A 19,578-nucleotide genomic window follows, 5' to 3' on the forward strand; every position below is an offset into this window, starting at 1 on the left:
AGTTAATTAAAGAATTTGAAGGTTCTATTCCCCCATAAGGGAGAACTGAACCATCACTTACAAGACACCAGCAAAAAAAACGAGGTCTTACAGAGTGGAATAGGGTTAAATAGATGCACCCAAAGGGGGGGGGGGTGTCCAAAAGCTTTGTCAATGTTCAGTCATCTGAAGGTAGCAGCCCAGGGTCTTTGAATATCTAGCCTGTATCCTGTACTATGATTAACATACATTTTTTCTAGGTGAGCCAAATCAGAATATATCGCTTGTGAGGGATCATTAGAAAGATCATGAGAATTTTAGGTGGTCACCATGACCCTAAACAAGTTACTTTAGTGTATTTCAGGAATGGTAACTTAAGGTGAGTGTGTACCACATCTGTGATTAAATCCACAGTGGTCTTCTGTGTCCAAGACAGCCCTGGACCGACATTCCTCCTAGGAGGACTCATCTACAGAGGATTCCTGATCAACCGTTTACACCTCTTTCTCTGCCTGAGGGACTTCCTCTGACACCTCATGCTCCCCAAAAGGGGAGGAGAGTTTCCACATTTGCGTCCTTAGTGATTCAAGTCAGTGAGAACCCCTGAGAGCTGATCATGCAGTCAAAATATGGCTGCAGAAAATTTCTCTCTTGATACAAAGAATTGGGAGGACTGCGTCCCTCGAATAGAGGAGATACCAGATAAGGCAGGATGGAACTGATGCAGGCTGGATTCAGAGTAGTGTCAATGCAGGGCTGGGGAGCTCAGCAAAAACAGGTATTTAAGGAAGCTGGCACAACATGGCAGCCACAAATTCACAGACACTTCTATATGGCACCCACTAAAGAGAAACTGCCAAAACCTTCCCAACAAAATCACCAAACCCCACGGAATGCTGCCAAAGGGGGGCTGTTGCAGCTTCACACTACAGGGCCATCAGGTCAAAACTTCTCCAATCCAGGCAGGCATGCCCCATATGGCGTTTAGGGACCTGTAGAGCTCCCTGCCAGTGTGGTCACTATGTATGCTATACACCATAGGTTGCTGCCTGTAGTATCCATTGCTATTCGGCAGACATTACAGACCATCCGGCTCTTGCTTGCAAGGGCCAAGTACAGTCCTTCTTGGCCTGATGGGTGTAGCAGCCAATCTGGACAGAGCCCATTTCTGCCCCAGTAGAGCTGTGAGGAACAAGTCAGGAATTGTGGGAACAGAGTCCCAGAAAAAAAAATCTTCAAGTCAGCAAAGGAAATGCTAAAATGGATTTTTAATATACAGATTTCAAAACTCTTTGGAACCTCTTGGAGGGATTAGATTTTTTTTATTTATAGATATACTGTATCCTATTAGGTTGAAGGGTGATCCAGCTATATGCTGAAATGGAAACATTGGGAAAGATAGTTTGCAGGAAGCTAAATGAAAAATAAAATCATGGTCAGTACATTAGCAGCAGCAGTTGCTAGTATTCTTGCTTTAAACTAGTACACACAAATTTAAAAAAAACAGTCAGCAAAAATTTAGGGGAGCTGCTATAGTTGTCTTTTGAAGGTATATGTTGGGTCTGTCATATCTATCATTCCTTTGCTACTTGGGTGGGGTACTGACAGTTATATTATACAGGATTTATATAGCGCCAACAGTTTGCTCAGCGCTTTACAATATAACGGGAGACAATATAACGGGCTTCAATCTCGGAGACATAAAACAAATATGTTCATATCAAGTGTCAGGATACCCATTAACTGCAAACTTGTTCCAGAGTAGTGACCCCCATTAGTAGCTAGCCAGAGTGATGAGAAAAGGTTACACAACCTTACAGCCAGCACCCAGAAAAACAAGGCAGCAAAGATCCAAATGACCCTTTCCCCTTATTTCTATCCTGACAGATTCAGAAAAATTCACTTCTGCAAAGAAAATATCTAATATTTTCAAACTCACAATAAAATAATAATTACAGTGAAGAATTTAGTAAAGATTCTTTAAGATCTAACATTTTAATTTCCCCTTATCCCTACTAGATGTTAGAAGGCTGTTTTTTTCAAGTTAATAAACACATTTTCTAGCAGTGATTTAAAGGTTACCCTTCAATGAAAGCTATAGTGATTTTTTTTGCATTTTTATCTGATATCAGTAGCTTTGAAATAATCAGACTGAAAAGTTATTTGCATATTATTTTATAATTGTTTATCAAAGATAAAACAGAAAAAGACACGCATAGAGGAAAATTTATTTTCTAATATATTTAGACATTTATAGGCCAAATTGTTTTTGCGTCAGTAATGACAGCGAAGATACCTGTGACTACATTGTGCATTAAAGGGTCAGACCACCCAAAACTGCTAATTCAGTTTTGGTAGCTGCCGGAAAAAGGGGTTTTAATGCTTCCTGTTGGGTTTAGTATTTAACATTATTGATAATGCAACAGGAGATTCCGATACACTCAAAACATCCAGGTGGAAGAGAATTATAGCAAAGGAATCTCCCCTTTGAAGTGTGAAAAACACATGAGACGCCTGGGGATTATTCAACCCACAATTTCTCTTTGCCAGAGTTAGGCTTCATGCACACTGGGGCTCTTCTAAACATTTATTTTCTGGCAGGAGAAAAGCAGCTGAAAAAGCGCTTGCAAGGTGCGTTTTTTTTCCAGTACAATAATTTTTATTGAAAATTTCCTCTTACAAAAGATTCATTAAAGGTTTTACCGTTTTGAAAGAAAAAATGCAGTACAAATGCAAATGAAAAGCCCAAGTTGTGTTTTTTAAATGCGTTTAGGCACATCAAGGTGCTTGGGTGTTTATTCATTTAATTGGTCAGAATATTAATCTATTCTGGCACGTGTCAGGCGGTATTTCTGCCACAATGCTCCACTCTTGCATTCACAAGCCCTTGCCTCTAAACTCCTGTAAACGCCTATAGTGTGCATGGACACATAGGTTAACATGGACGGGTGCTTAGAGGCTGAAAAAATAAAAACTTCAAACACCTGTAAAAGCAGCAATTTTGAGCTTAAGTGTCCATGAGGCGTAAAGGTACATCAGCCTAGCAAAACAAGATTGCAACTCAATGGAGCAAGAAAACTACATTTCAGATATGGGGTTATTGTATAGTCTATTATGACATGGAGATGGACAGAGGCAGACAATGCTTGTCCAAACCCTAAGATTACACATTAACTAGAGAAAATTAATATATATATAAAAACATAAAGAAACCATACACAGTACATCAATGAGAACAAAACTCAGGAAGCCACGATCAACACCATACATTAGTGTCCTTTTAATGGCAATGATAATATCAATCAAAGCATAAGCAACCCACAGAACTGTAAAGTTGTATTACAGAATGTGTTTATGGTACCTGTGCTGGACTAGCATTGTAACACTCTTCCTTAGTTTCCAAAGACATTAGCTTGTAAATGGTAGTATGAAGAGCATCTAGTACAGGAAGCATTAAAGCAGTGGTACAGTCTCTAATTAAAAAAAAAAAAAAAAAAAAAGGTCCCACTGCATGTTAATGTCATAATGTGCTAGTATGCACCGCATACTAGCTCATTATGACAGACTTACCTGTAAAGAAGATCTCTCCAGCGGTGTGTTGTCACTACTGACAGGGCTCCTATCTTCATCTGATTTTCCTTCTGATCTGTGTACAGGAGTCACAATCGCAGCAGAGCAGTCTGAATGGACAGCACTTACAAATGTTCGTCTGTCCGGAGAGCAGTTCCCATGCCAAGTGATGTCACTGGCTGCTACAAATGTGAATATCTCCAAAGCAGTGCACGTTTAGGAGATGTTCGCTGAACCTATAGGCAAGCCTAAGTGGAAAAGCAGACTTTACTACCACTTCAATACATTATGCAACAAGCTTTAAGCCATTGTTTTAAAACACACATTCAGGGCCAGTCATTCAGTGCTGAATACATATATTAATGAGAGTTCTGGATATAGCCTTAAACCAGCTTCAACATGGTTTAAACAGTTTAGAAGTTTGATTAAAAAAACACTGAAGCCTGCTAAATATATGCTGGTTAAAACTTCAGCCAGCCCCTTGAGATTGGTGTTCAGCAGGCAGACTGAAGGGTGCTTTAAAAGGGCTTCAAAAAGCTGCTCGAGGTTTGCTGAGTACTTTTTGAGACACTGTAGTGTTTGAGATTTGAGAAGTGCATTGTGTCTACCTTGCAAAAAATACACATACATTATTAAGCAACAGCTCCCAATTTTATTTAAAAGCATATCTGAAACTGATTAACTGTTAGGCAGTCTGTAAGGTGACACCCTTAAAAAGGTTATGTCTGTACCCACAACTCCATTATATGATACTAACAACATAGATACTAAAGTGTAGTAGCGAAGATTTCATCAAGGATGCTGAGCTCTAATCAGTGATGACATACTAAAGAAACATGGCCAGACTAAACCCTTGTATGGGAGATAAATATATGAGGACACCGCCATGTTTGTTAACATAGATAGATTGTAGTTGTCTAAAAAAATATAACAGAATTAGCTATACATAAAATAGTAGAATGGCATGAAAAATATATTTTTGCATATATTGAATTAAATTAATCATCTAGTACTTAAGCAATCAAAATGACAGTAAAGCATTTGATTTGGATCACATACTTTATTGTAGATGGCATGATTGGCAACCAAATTTTTCTGAAATGTGAACCATTAAATTAAAAAAAAAAGCTCTGCTCAGGTATTGGATAGCATAATTCTAGAAATCTGAAAAGAGCGCCATGCTTTGAGTAATCTGTCAATATAATAAAGCTCAGAGAAATATCACCGTGGGAAAATAAAAAAAAACTCCTCACATAAAAAAAAAATAATAAAGGTGAATAACAATCTTCAGGAGTCACTGAGGTTTGAGTTCTGATACTTTTAAAAACATGCTAGTCCTTGGTCCATCAACTATTACAAGGTGCAGAAGCTTGGTTTTCCTTAAGCATCGCTGAAGTCTTTTGAGGAGAAAAATCACACTCCGAGCTTATTGGCTTGGGTTAGGACTACTTTGAGTACTGGCATAAAGGCAGACGTCTCGCTGAAGTTACTGGTGCTCACTATGTGGGTATGGATGTTGAGTCCCTCTGTGTAGTTGCGTGACTCAATACTTCTGGCAATGCTATGTAAACCTGCAATTATTGCAGGGGATAGCTGTAAAAGAGAAAAACACTGGTTAAATCAGAATTCACACAGAATCAACTTCAGGGACTATACTGGCCAAGCACTGCTAGGAAATGTTTGCATTACTAGTGTGTTGTTCTGTTCACACTGGCTAAAAGGGAGCAGTAAACTGGATAGACAATACAAAACTCTTGTACACAATGACTAAACAATGAAAACACTGCAAGCAAACCACTTTGGACTCGTGTAGTTGTGAATGGTAGCCAATCAGCTTTTAACTTCAGCTTGTTCAGTTAACCGCTTCCCGACCGCCCTATAACAGATATACTGCTACAGGGCGGCAGGAGTGCGCAAAATCACAAATATATGCGTGATTTTGTGTTTCCAGGTAGGTGGCACACACGAGCCGCGTACGTGCCCTACCTGCGCCGGTGATTACCGACCATCTCCGATGAGGAGGAGGACTGCTTTGTTTACTAACAATCCTTCACCTCGGCCATACTGCTTTGGATGGCTGTGCACAGCACAGACATCCAGAGCAGTATGTTTACAGCAAAGCAAACACATTACCCGCCCCCTAAGTAAAACACTCCCTGCACAATTAACCCTTTGATCGCCCCTCATGTTAACCCCTTCCTGCCCAATGTCAGTGCTTTTTTTTTTTAGCACTAATCACTGTATTGGTGTCACTGGGGATGTCAGTGACACCAAGTCAGTTCCCCCCAGTGTCAGAATGCCCGCCGTAATCCTACTATAAGTCGCTGATTGCCGGCATTACTAGTAAAAATTAAAAAAAAAAAATGAAAAATTCCAGTATCTATACCGCCATTTGTAAATGCTATAACTTTCACGTAAACCAATTTATTTACACGTATTGGGATTTTTTTTAGCAAAGACATAGCAGAATACATTTTGGTGTAAATTTATGACGAAATTTGATTTCTTTAACTTTTTTTTACTGGACATGTTTAACAGCAAAAAGTAAAAAATATTGTTATTTTCTTAAAATTGTCATTTTTTTTTTTATAGCGCAAAGAATAAAAAACTCACAGCCGATCAAATACCACCGAAAGAAAGCTCAATTTGTGGGAAAAAAAGGATGTAAATTTAATTTGGGTGCAGCGTTGCATGACCACGCAATTGTCAGTTAAAATAACGCAGCGCCGTAACGCAAAAAATGGCCTAGTCAGGCAGGGGGGTAAATCCTCTGGAGGGCAAGTGGTTAAGCTTTGACAATAGAACCAGGAAGCAGATTAGTTTCTGTGCAAAGCTGCACCAGACTTTGCACCATGCAGTTTATTTCAGGTACTTATATATAGCGTGTTAATTTACGAAGCGCTTTACATTGTACAATATATATATATATATATATATATATATATATATATATATATAAAATGTACATTCACATCAGTCCCGAACTCTCAAGGGGCATACAATCTAAGGTCCCTAACTCACATTCATACCAACACATACTATGGACAATTTAGAAAGGATCCAATTAACCTACCAGCATGTCTTTGGAGTGTGGGAGGAAACTGGAAAACCCGGAGGAAACCCACGCAGGTACAGGGAGAACATGCAAAAGTGGTACCATGCTTGGGATTCGAACCAACGACCCTAGTACTGTCAGGCAGAAGTGCTAACTATTTAGCCACTGTGCTGCCCCTCCCTCTATGTGTTTTGCTACACAATTAGACACAAGGCAAAGGGAGTACCATAATCAATTATCAGGTTTAGTAAAATAAATAAATAAATAAATAAAGTTTTTTGAGGAATTCACAGAACCTGGTGCTTATCCCATCTATATAATGAAATGCAGACTTACAGTTTGTTCTCTGAGCTTGTCATACAGAGACTCCAGCCTCTTATTTGCATCATCCAACTTCCTTTTGGTTTGCTGGAAAGGCATATAAATATATTAACACTTGATAGAGGAGTAGGATTCAAGATTGGAATCAATACAACATAAGTTCAGTAGATATTCATGACCTTGGATTCCACTGTGATTTAGACAAAATCTATAAAGGACATGTCAGAAGCTGTAAATGGCTCATAAATCCTTCTGATTAATGTACATGGACATGCACAATACTGGACATTAACATTTAAGTGTTCCATTTAAAACAACAAAGCAAAACATAACCCAACTGTTTCTGAAAATTGTAGTATACACGTGCCATTAATTACAGCAACTATAAGCTTTTATTTAGAATGATTAACTATGTATTTATGTTACTAAAGAATGTTACTTAACCTCTTCATGCCGACTTAACACAAATATGCAGCCTCACAGAACTGGGCTTTTTTACATGGGGCCGCATATTTGCATACCTGTCTTTGTGATGGGAGCACGCTCCCAGCACAAAGACCGGGGTGTCACTGAGAGCCTCGGGTCCCATTCTAATGATCGGGACCCGGGACTCCCGATAGCCTCTGATTGGCTATTGCAGTGAACAGTCACTGTACAGCCCGCCCCCCTTGTTTTTTTTTTTCCTCTCTCTCTGAATGGAGGAGAGAGATACATTGCATCTCTCTCTCCTCACATAGAGAAAAAACAAAACAACTGTTTATTAAAAAAAAAAAAAAGATAAATAAATATTCAAAAATAAAAGAAAAAATAAAGAAAAAATACCTAGATCAAGGTTTGATCTAGTTCAGTGCCAGGGTTAGTGTTTGGGTCAAGGTCAGGGTTTTTTTTTTTTCTTTAATTGGTATCACTGTCAGTTAGCGTCTGTGTGTATTAGGTGAAACAAACTAAATGCACAATTGTTTCTGGGCTATAGTGTGGGTACAAACAACAAATAACATACACATATATGGTATCGCTGCAACTGTCAAGAGCTGGAAAATTTATTTTGGGTTGTTCTTTGGTGGTAGGTTATGGTAGTAACAAGAAACTTAAATTTACAAAAAAAATATTTTGTTACTATTTTGGGCCAGTTTTCCTTTGGTAATAAAAAAAAAAATCAGGAGATATCCATTACCATTTACCACCAAATGAAAGCCCAATTTGTCCTGAAAAAAAAAAAAAGCATTATAATTCACCTGGATGTACAAAGTAGTTGTGATGATATGTACAGTTTTACATCACATGTCAACGTTGCAAAATTGTACTTAAGTGTTAAGATTTGTTTTACCTTTAGGCGTAAAGGGGTTAAAGTGATATTAAGTCCTCAATATTTGTAAGCATTTTCAGCAACAGATTTAATAACTGACAATTATGCAATTTCTTTCTCTTTTAATCCTTGCCTATGTTCCTGTTTAGACTGGTGCTATGGCCACTGCCCCAGGTTTGCAGTTTCAGGGTGGCTCCTTTCTCTTGCAGCTTTCTATGTAGCCACCTTTGCATGCAAAGACTAGAGTTGCATCTCACTACACTGTGTGCATTAACAGAAACACATAGCCCCATAGACTAGGGTGGCAAGCAACTCCCCCAGTCCCTGCTCCTCCCCTCTTCCTCTAAGATAACAGACTGGCTTGAGACTGCACTGTCCTCTGTTAACTCATTCCTCAAAAGTCTGGAAGTTCAGAGAAGCAGATCTAACAGAGCAGTAGCCAGCATTGTAAGATGAAACCTGTAAATGCTGTGGGTAAGAAATAGTTTACAGGAAAATGTTTATTTTATTGTGCTCAATGTGTTAAGAGATGGCCTGCTGAAACTTATTATAGTTAAGCACTGTATGTATCTAACCCAGACCACACAACAAAATAAAATTTAATTTAAAAAAACGTGACAAAAAAAAAAAAAACATTTCTTTATATGGTGGTCACCACAGAATAATAATAATAAAAAAAAGGACTTTTGCATGGTCACTTCTCAGAGTGTCTTAGCTAATCAGGTCTGGATTTGGGATGAAAATAAAAACATAGTAGCTGTGAGCACACAGACAGATACCCTTTTGTCAGCCTTAATATAAATGTCAGGGAATTTTTCAATTTTCTACAATTTGGTGCAATAATCCTTCTCTCTTCCAATCCTACCCTCCGATCCAATGTCACTTACTGGGTCGATGGCAGAGGACAAACATCTTTGGATCAGAGCCTCAAATGTAGTTTTCAAAATAAGATGTTCCTCAGGGATTGGGTTCTTGGTGATCTTTTCAGTGGGGAGGGTATGCATTGTCTAAAAACAAATACAGCATTCATAAAGCACTGCTAAAGTATACCATACAATATACAGTATAATAACACTACTGATAGTATTAGAACTCGATTACCATCAACACCATCATAAGTAACATGAATATCATTATTATAGCTATTACTATAATTAAGAATAAAATCATTGCCAGCCTACAACTATTCGTATTTTTCTACCACTATTTATTTCTAACACACATTTATTTTAATACCATTGCCAATTTAACACTTTTCAAACGTGTTGTCTTTACTGGTATTTGATTGTATTCGTCGGCATTCTAAACTATGCATTAAAATGTTTTATTTTCTATGTTCCATGTTAGCCCTGATAAAGGGGGGAAAGGTACAGCCTTCAAACTGTGTTGGCTTTACAAACAATTTGTAATTGAAATAGGCTTTTATGTGAACTTGAATATTACAGTATGGGGCTTGAATTCTAAATTATAGATCAGTAAACTGTCTAGGGGATTGTGGATGGCTGAATCTACTGTAAGTCTGTTTTGCATTCTTTTTACATTTAGGAAACCTCTGGCCAGGTTTTCACCTCAGAAAATGGTTCCAAATACATAAAGAACATTATCTAGATCCACAAAAAGGTGTAAATAGCGACCGCAGCATCCTGGGTGTGCTCTGTAATTGGTCAATAGGAAAGTGTGCATTTTAAGATGTGGCCCAGAAGTGTAGCCAGAAAGTTGTGGTAGCTATCTGCAGCCAGGTTCTGGAAAACCTGGAACCTAGTGACAAATAACAAATCAAGAGCTCTTTGGAGAGGCAAAAACCTCCCTGGTTTCCTTCAAACATGGATGTGGTGCTGCCTGTTTCCAACAGCTTCACTGCCCACCAGTACTGACACCACTCAGTAAAAATAGCAATATGTGCGATCTACCTTGGATAAAAGCGATTGCTTTTCGGTACATGCTTTTCTTTAAAAGATATCCATTATATTGAAAAATCTATATATGTATGTTGTCTTTTCCTGGGTAAGGAAAATTAAGATAGACATCTACTGCAAGCTAGAAAAGGAAATAGTTGGGTATTTACTGCTGTCTGTGAACCCTTTGAGGTTATTTTTCAGTTGTCTGTGCAAGTCAACTGAATTATAATATTATTGGGTATGAGGAATGTTGCGGTACACATGATCACTGGAAAGAGGTTGTGTATGTGTCTAGATTTGTTTTGAGAGCCTACTAATGTCTGGTTACTAGTGCCACCTGGTACAGGAAAAACCACAAAGCAGGAAGCAAGGGGAGAATGTTAAGGCCATGAGCTCTAACAACAGTATAAACCTGACAGAGGTTCTAATACATCTCAACTATATCTATAACTAAAATGGCAGCAATTTTGACACACCTGCTTTTCTTCCTACATTTGCCATCTTATTTTTGGTTTAATTTTCAAACTCACACTGAAAATTTTGCATCTTGGCTTACAGAACAGAACATAGAAATGAATTAATTGACCATGTGTTAATTACCTTCAGGTAATTGGGCAACAAGGGTTCCACCCCCCAGTGTCCCGCGCATTAATTTGCCCACTCCATGAGGTTCCAGGTTTGTAAGCAAACAAAAAAGAACACAGAGAAGAGAGGGGAGAGACCCGTGTCCTGTACTGTACCCCAAGATACAAAATTTACAGGTGCATCAAAATTCTTATCTTTTTCATACAGTACAGGATGCAGAAATTAATTCATAGACCATGGGACATACCCAAGCAATAATCGAGGGGTAGTCAATAATATAGCTAAAACGGCAACAACAGACCCACACAGGAAAAAAAAAAAAAATCAGCAGAGATAAACAACTGTTCATAGTACTAGCACCTTGCTGTTGGAGCAAGCAACAACGAAGACTCAAGATTGGGCTAGTAAGAAACAGGTTGGGAGAAAACATGAAACTGTATTTAGGCAGTGGCTTCGCTCAAAGGAGGAGTATAAATGCTAGGTACTATATAGGCCCAAAAACCTGACCTCAATAAGAGAATGGGCTAAGGCAGAGAAGAAGAGACTAGTTCCCAGAGGACAGGAGCCCTGTAAAAAGGGGGCCATCTGGCAAGACATGGCAGGCAAAGAACAGAAGTTCTTCAAGGACAATAAAGAAGCATCAAGAAAGAAATCAGCTTCTTAGCTAACCTGTCCTCAAGGGGAAGAAGAGCAAAGAATCCAAAGTAAAAGGGTAAAAGTACTGCTGCTGGTGGCAACAACAGCAGGAGGATTCAATCTTATAAGCCAGTGTAAAGCGATTCTAAAGGTTCGTTTTTTTTTGTGTGTGTGTAAATTAGCAAATGTGTCATACTTATCTACTCTGTGTAGTGGTTTTGCACAAAGCAGCCCAGATCCTTCTCTTCTTGGGTCCCCTGCCAGTGCTCCTGGATCCTCCTTTCTGTCAGGTGCCCCCATAGCAAGCAGCTTGGGATGGGGGCACCCGAGCAGGTGTGTTCCCGAGCTGCTGCTCCGTGTGTCGGTTCTCACACGGAGCCGCAGCTTGGCTTCATCCCCTCTCCTCATCAGCTGACTGGCTGTGATTGATCACAGCAGGAGCCAATGGCTCCCACTTGCGGTCTCAGCCAATGAAGAGGCAGAGACTTGGGACAGCCGAGGCTGTCGTGCACATCGCTAAATCGCGATGGACCTCAGGTAAGTATTGAGAGTGCTGGGGGCACTGCTGCACATAGGTTTCTTACCTTCATGCATAAAATGCATGAAGGAAAAAAACCTTGAGCCTTTACAACCACTTTAAACACCTATTCACTGAATATTTAAAAGGAGTGAGTACCATCAAAAGAAATAGTAGATTGAGTGTTCAAATGAAAAAAAGGCAGGGTCCACAATGAGGACAGACCATTTGTTTGTTAAATTCAACGTTCATAGGATTAAAGGTTTAAAAGTTGTCAGGAAGGGAAAATAACCTCTCTGAGTTTGGACAATCATCGTATAGGGCCCAACTTGCCAGATCCAGAGAAGAAAGGGCATTCTAGAAAAGGCCCTCTTTTTAAACATATGGGGGCTGCACAGCACGAGGTGCGTCTATCCAAAAATTAGAACATTCTGCATTGTGGTTAAGAAAAATCTTGAGCTGTTCCCCCAGAATGTCCACAACCCCCTTGTGTTGTGCCACAAGTGTGCCAGGCTTTAGACTCAAATTATAGTCAGAGGGAGGCGAGCCAGAAACTTACAGCTGATTCCAGAAGTGACAAAAGCCTCTGGAATAGGTAAAACATAGTGACTCTATTTTTGCCTTAGTCAAACAGGTTGCATGTCTGCAAGGTAGCCCAAGTCGGAGTTGGGAGTGGCGTCAGCGTGTGACCTTACTTCAGAACAAGGGCATCGCTACCATACTTGAGAGGAAAATGGTTTTTCCTCATGTTCTATGGTGGAGTCACTGTTGTTTGTCACACGTGTCCCCAATTCCAACTACCTGTAATCCTTCATTGCCAAGTGGGGGTTGTCCTCTGCACGGTAATCACAGATTGCATATGGATTAAGAGTTTCAGTGTGTCTGGTATGAGGGACTTGCGGCAACCCTGGAGCTAATCAAGTTACTGGCTACGTCTCTTTGCAGAAAATGACAACTGGAAGTGTGCAACTAGGAGTCTTATAAGTACGTCACTAACCGGAAGGGAAAAGCGCTAAAAGTGCAAGTCCCTCCACATCTGTGCCCTGTGCACATTGTGTGCATAGCACCGACAGTCAACATGTGTAAGTCAGGAACTGGTATGTATAGGGGTACAAGGAAACCATGTTTTACTTGTACACATCACTGATCCTGTCCAGGCTTAAGGCTTTGCCTGTTACATACCCTCAAAGGGGTTTTCAGGGTCTGGGTGCCATAGCAATGGACCACAGCCCTGGACCTATATAGCACTCAGTGACTAACTATACTCGTTGCACTATGTGCCAAGATGAGCAAATGCAGGATCTAGTGTCTGTTAGAAACATTACAAGCTGACCCTATTTTGCTGTGGGGTCCAGGTACAGTTTCCTAGGTGAACTTGAGGCTCACTGATCTGGAAACTGCTAGAAAGCCATGAAGACAGTAAGCAGTCAAATCTTGACAGAAGTGTCAGTCAAATGAGATAAAATAAATCTGGTGAAAAAAAATAGGAAATTCTTCTTATAACTTAAAGACACTAGGAAAAAACTGGAGTCTCACAGACTGGGTGGGGATTTTATGGGGACACCAGGGAGAGATCCATTGAAGCTTTTTTACCAGTTAGTTTAAACAGTGTCCTTTTTCAGACACTGGTCTTATGTATCAAAGTATCCAGAAGAAGACTACATCAAACATAGTTTTTGATTTCCTACAGACTTGGAAAATTAAATAATTTTTATGATTGGCTGATATGGAAATCAATTCTCCTTTCAGTCAATTTATTAAACAAATTCAAAAGGACACAAGTTTTTATGCGAAGTAAACATAATGACCTGTATGGTGTTCCCAATTGGTGCACCAGGAGCTCCCTCAGTACTAGGTTTTGAAGGATCAAAGTGCACCCCAGGTTGTCCAGTGGGGGGTGGCACAGCAGAGAAAGTGCTTTGTACTCCTGGTTGGCCACGAGGCATCTGAGAAGGTTGATAGGGAACTGAAGTGTCAGGAACTGGAACTTGCTGCTGAGATCGTGGGTCTGCCAAGGGGTTCATAATGGGAGCTGTTATTGGGGGAAGTGGCATGTAGTTATCCAGAACCTAAGGGAAAAAAAATACAATATATTAACATAAATAGGTTGAGCAAATGGTATTGTAACTTTCTGCATTTTCTTTTTATGCTGCAGAGCAAACTCTAAGTTCATTTTTTACATGGAGAGCCTACAGAAGCTTTAAAAATAAAAAAAAATTGTGGTACTCTCATCAGAATAATTTTGCACTGTTCCAGATTACTACCAAGCAGATTTTGACTGGCTCGTACTGCCAACACTTGTGCCTGTGATTTCTTTACTCCTATAAGATGTTAGTCTACAAAAAACTGGAATTTCAGTTTCATATGGAGTAAAATGATCTTAGACATCTACATGCTTACTATATTTCTTAGGAACGTTTGTTGTGAGATCTCTTCACCACAGTTTCTTTCTCTCTTCTAGTCTACCTTGGAGCTACAGTGGATATAAAAAGTCTACACACCCCTGTTAAAATGTCAGGTTTCTGTGATGTAAAAAAATGAGACAAAGATAAATCATTTCAGAACTTTTTCCACCTTTAATGTGACCTATAAACTGTAGCAGCACGGCACATCTTGACTTGGCAATATTTGCCCACTCTTCCTTACAAAAACACTCCAAATTTGTCAGATTGAGAGGGCATCTCCTGTGCACAGTCCTCTTCAGATCACTCCACAGATGTTCGATGGGATTCAGGATGGGATAAACTGTACAACTCAGTTGAAAAACAAACTGATATACTGATATCTTTTGGCAGGAGTAAACATAAAAAGTTAAAATAATGTGGTTGCATAAGTGTGCACAGGCTTTTATAACTGGGGATGTAGCTGTGTTCAGAATTAACCACTTGCCTCCTGAGGATTTACCCCTCTTCCTGACCAGGCCATTTTTTGTGTTACAGTGCTGTCTTACTTTAACTGACAATTGCGTGGTCAAGCAACGCTGAAATTAAATTTACCCCATTTTTTTCCCACGATTGAGCTTTCTTTTGGTGGTATTTGATCACCTGTGCATTTTTTATTTTTTGCTATAAAAAAAAAAAAAAGAAATAAAAGACCTACAATTTAAAAAAAAAATATTTTTTACTTTTTTGCTATTAAACATGTCCAGTAAAAAATTTCAAAAATCAAATTTTGTCATAAATTTAGGCCAAAATGTATTCTGCTAAAAAAAAAAAAATATCCCAATACATGTAAATTAATTGGTTTCCATGAACGTTATAGCGTTAACAAATGGCGGTATATATACTGGGATTTTTATTTTTACTAGTAATGGCAGCAATCAGCGACTTATAGACGGACTGCGGTGGGCATTCTGACACTGCGGGGAACTGACTTGATGTCACTGACATACCCAGTGACACCAATACAATGATCAGTGCTAATTATTATTATTATACAGGATTTATATTTAGCGCCAACAGTTTGCTCAGAGCTTTACAATATAACGGGAGACAATACAGCAACATTACATTTCAATACAAGAGGGATAGGAGGGCCCTGCTCCTTGGAGACTCATACCCAAAAAGATTCAGTGCTGTAATAAAATCAAAAGGTGCTACAATAAAGTATTAGTTTAAGGGTGTGCACACTTATGCAACCATATTATTTTAGTTTTTTATTTTTACTTCCCTCCAACTAAAAGATTTCAGTTTGTTGTTCAACTGAGTTGTACAGTTTATAGGTCACATTGAAGGTGGAAAAAGTTCTGAAATGATTTATCTTTGTCTCATTTTTTTACATCACAGAAACCTGACTTTTAACAGGGGTGTGTAGACTTTTTATATCCACTGTATATGTGTTTCTGCCAACTTTAGAGTGTTAATGTTCCTTCTCTTGTATGCCTCATAAAATCCAATAAGAAAAGTAGGATCCACCTGGTAATGACCAGGAAACTCAAGTTTAAAGATCTTGCCATCAGAATCTCTGAGACACACAAGGTATGAAAAGATGATTAAACTATACAGCAGATGTTACCTCCCATGAAAAAAAGTGCATAGCAGGTTAAGGTAATTCAACAAGTGCTGAACATAAACTGAAACAAGCAGCAGCTGAAGCATAAAACAGAGTCTAAAAGTGTATTTTAGGCAAAATGTACACAATTTGTGTCTTTTATTATCTTAACAGTCATGTTGGATAATCAGTGTTTGCAGCCAATGGCAGTCCCCATATCAAAATTCAATAGAACAGCAAAAAAGATCCCTTTATCATATATTGTTGTTACGTTGATGGGGGTATCTGTTGTCTTTTTTGTTGTTCAACCCGCTGGTAGCGAAAAACAACAAAACTGAATGAAGTATACCAAGCTTTACTGATAAAAACCAAAAAACATACCTTTTTCTTTCCAGTTTTGGTCAGGGCAGGGGGATCATTCCATCCATTCAGTGGCCCTGTAAGAGAATACTATGGTCAGGTTTCAAGGTATGTAAATGACTGTAATGCAGTTTACAGCTGAAATGTTTAGTTGAACCAGCAACCAAATAAAACAACCTGAAAACAAATTTAAATCAGAGGGAAACACCTATTTTTGGCATTAGTTTATTTACATTATAAGGAAGCTGCGGATTTGTGTTTTCAGTACAGGGAGACAGCAGTTTGACAAACCAATGAGATAGTCATTTTGGGCTCTTGTAAACTACGTACATGGTGATTCTTCACTACTCCACTGATAAGATTTCACAGCTATGACAACTGTGATTATATTGAAACAGCTGCAGCAAGAATAAGTTTGTGGATGTTGGAAGTGGTCTAATAAAGTAGCACTGCTCTGATTACATCTACTGCCTAGAAGGTGGTCCAGCCACAGGTATAGGCTGCTATAGGATACAGTGTAAAAAGTGCAAGAGATACTATTTAGTGTGCACTTTCACTACAGCATTCAACCCTCTAAAACCTGGAAAAAAATAGCAGCAAACTTAATACATCAGTAATATTTCCCTGTTCTCTCTAAGCTGGCATTCTACTCATAAGTAGTGGACACTGGTGGTCTGAACAACCCTATTTTATATCTATTTTATGAAAGATGCAAGTGGCTTGATCCCCAGTTCTGTGTTCCCAACTGTGGCCACCTCCACTTTGGAGTCTGACTGCTGCATTTGCAAACAACATCAAAGCTTTTGCTGCAAGTTTTAAATTAAAGTTAATATAAAATAAAAATCCATTACAAGGTTTGAATATGGCAAAAAACCTGGCCATGCAGGTGTAGCAATAGAGCTGGTATGTACACAAAACTGAATTATGTGTCTAGGTTTAGGTAGAAGGTTCCTTAAAAATAAACAAAACAAAAAAAAAACAATTTGTTGTATATGGAACCATGTGAACCTTCCTTTACTCTCCATTTACCAATGCAATGTTCACACATTACTGACCCTATATATAGGCTAATGAGAAAGGGTTTCAGAATTCCAAGGTGGTGCTAAATGCAAGAATGAATATAGAAAGCATTTGGGTTTGAGAGCCCTTGGTGCATTTAAGTGGTAGGTATGTAAAGAGCATTCGTAAGAGTGAATGTATGTCAAAAGTATTATTCTGTGCCTGATTTTAACTTGTTGGCTTTTTACAAGGTGTACTCTAAAAATACTTTTCAAGTAACTGGAGAGACTATTACGACTATGAAAATGCCATGGATTAGTCATGTAATTATATTTTAGCTGCATTATTATGAGTAAAACTGAATAATAGACTGTATTGTAAGGCACATACTGTATAATATTACCATTGTATCCAAATTAATATTTTTGCTGATCAAATTATGGGAAGGGAAATTTGTTAATAAAATGACAGTAGTTATCAATTTGTAGAAAATTAAAATTAACAAGCATTGTAGATCCCTTAAAGTGGACCTCTATCCAAAAAACAAGTAGAGTAATCAAAGGTTAGAAACTGTTGTATTTGTATTGTCATCTGTGTATCTTTTGAGGAGATTTCCCCTCACTTTTTGTTCCAATAACAAAAAACAGGAAGAAAAATGTTCCCAAAATAAATGGGAAATCTTATATTGGACAACAGGTTTCTCCACTGGGATATTTCCTGTCAGTTTTTGCAACAGCTATTTTCTTGGTGACAACGGCTGATGGATCAGAAACCCAAATCCTCAGCAATAAAAACCTGACAGGTTACCCTTGCACACAAAAGTTTTTTTTTTTTGGTTTGAGTTCAGCTTCAAGTGGGATCATACCTTTAATTTTAGTTGATTGTACATAGGATGCTAAAAGCTATGAGTGTTAATTTTAGAAGACAATGCAACAAATTTGAGCATTTTAGCAAATGTCTGCAAAAGTATTGCTAACTGATTAGTCATTTGCTGTAGCACACTGTTCACCTGGGAGGTAAGTTGGCATATCTTGAGTAACAGCATATTCTGCAGATGAAATGTAAAAATCATTTATATATTATTTAACTCTAATACTACTAAACATTTAGAAAGAACATAATGAAAAAAAGACTATGATTTACAATTTAGGCCCAATTGAACTTTCAGTTGAAATCAGGTGAATATACCCCAGGTTCATAAAAACAATAGGTGTTCAAAGTCTTCCAGTTAGTTTTTTTTTAAGAAAGCAGTAACATCCTGAGTAGAAAGGCCTGTCCCCTGTTAGTATGCTCTCTGTGAGGAAGCAGCAGTCTTTCTTTGCAGATCTCCAACTTCCCCCTTAGTAAGAGAAAGAGATCTCCAATCAACAGAAAGCAAGAGTTTTGCTTATTGCAAACCTGTAAGTTTGAAGCACATAGGGCATGGCAGACCTTTGAAGAGATACAGCGGGTAAAGTATTGCGCACGTCACTATTTTTCTAGGTAAATATATTTCTAAAGCTGCTATTCACATGAAATTTTCACCAAAAGTCAGTAGCAACCCATGGAATCCATACATACAAAGAAACCAAAGCAAATACGTTCCAAAATTAAGTTATGTGTAATAAAATGGAATGAAACAGGGAAAAAGTATTGAGCACATGAAGAGAGGTGCAAAAAGGCATGGAAAGCCAAGATGCCAGCTGAAATCTATCAGTAATTAGAAAGCAATCCTGCTCTTTGTCAGTGCAAATTAATATCAGCTGGTTCAGTCTCAACTGATGGCCTATAAAAAGGTGTCTCATTACCAAGGTGTCAAACAAGAAACATCTCATGATGGATAAAAGCAGAGAAATCTCTCAAGACCTTTGCAACCTTATTGTTGCAAAACATACTAATGGGCATTGGTTACAGAAGGATTTCTAAACTTCTGAATGTTCCAGTGAGCACTGTTGGGGCCACAATCCAGAAGTGGAAAGAACATCATTTCACCATAAACCGGCCACGACCAGGTGCTCCTCGCAAGATTTCTGACAGAGGAGTGAAAAGAACTATCAGAAGAGTTTTCCAAGAGCCAAGGACCACTTGCGGAGAGCTTCAGAAATACATGGATTTAGCAGGCACAATTGTTTCAAAGAAAACAATAAGTAATGAACTCAACTGCCATGGATTGTATGCATGCTCTCCACGCAAGACTCCATTGCTGAAGAAAAAGCATGTTGAAGCTCCTTTAAAGTTTGCTGCACAACATTTAAACAAGCCTGTGAAATACTTCGAGAATATAGTCTGGTCAGATGAGACCAAAATTTAACTCTTTGGATGCCATAATAAACATCTTGTTTGGTGGTCAAATGGCACTGCACATCACCCCAAAAACGTCATA

The 19,578-nt window shown here is 38.6% G+C and overlaps 1 protein-coding gene across 7 annotated transcripts in view; it reads right to left on the reverse strand.

Moving 5' to 3' along the window:
- Positions 1–4,589: 4,589 nt before the first annotated feature.
- Positions 4,590–19,578, reverse strand: part of SEC31A (SEC31 homolog A, COPII component) — a 113,497-nt gene continuing 98,508 nt past the window's right edge. For 4 of the 7 annotated variants that reach the window (XM_089675902.1, XM_089675878.1, XM_089675894.1 and 1 more), the window contains 6 exons: positions 18,226–18,264; positions 16,239–16,294; positions 13,676–13,936; positions 9,119–9,238; positions 6,941–7,012; positions 4,590–5,142 (listed from right to left, as the gene is read on the reverse strand). In XM_089675902.1, coding sequence (XP_089532028.1) covers positions 4,963–5,142; positions 6,941–7,012; positions 9,119–9,238; positions 13,676–13,936; positions 16,239–16,294; positions 18,226–18,264 — 728 coding nt within the window. In that variant the 3' untranslated portion in view covers positions 4,590–4,962. The remainder of the gene's footprint in view (positions 5,143–6,940; positions 7,013–9,118; positions 9,239–13,675; positions 13,937–16,238; positions 16,295–18,225; positions 18,265–19,578) is intronic. The other 3 variants (XM_089675922.1, XM_089675887.1, XM_089675910.1) reach the window with 1 other exon arrangement.

This window comes from Staurois parvus, unplaced genomic scaffold, assembly GCF_062004578.1.
Source record: "Staurois parvus isolate SC_StPar_1 unplaced genomic scaffold, SC_StPar_1.0 ptg000013l, whole genome shotgun sequence".
Lineage (NCBI taxonomy): Eukaryota > Metazoa > Chordata > Amphibia > Anura > Ranidae > Staurois > Staurois parvus.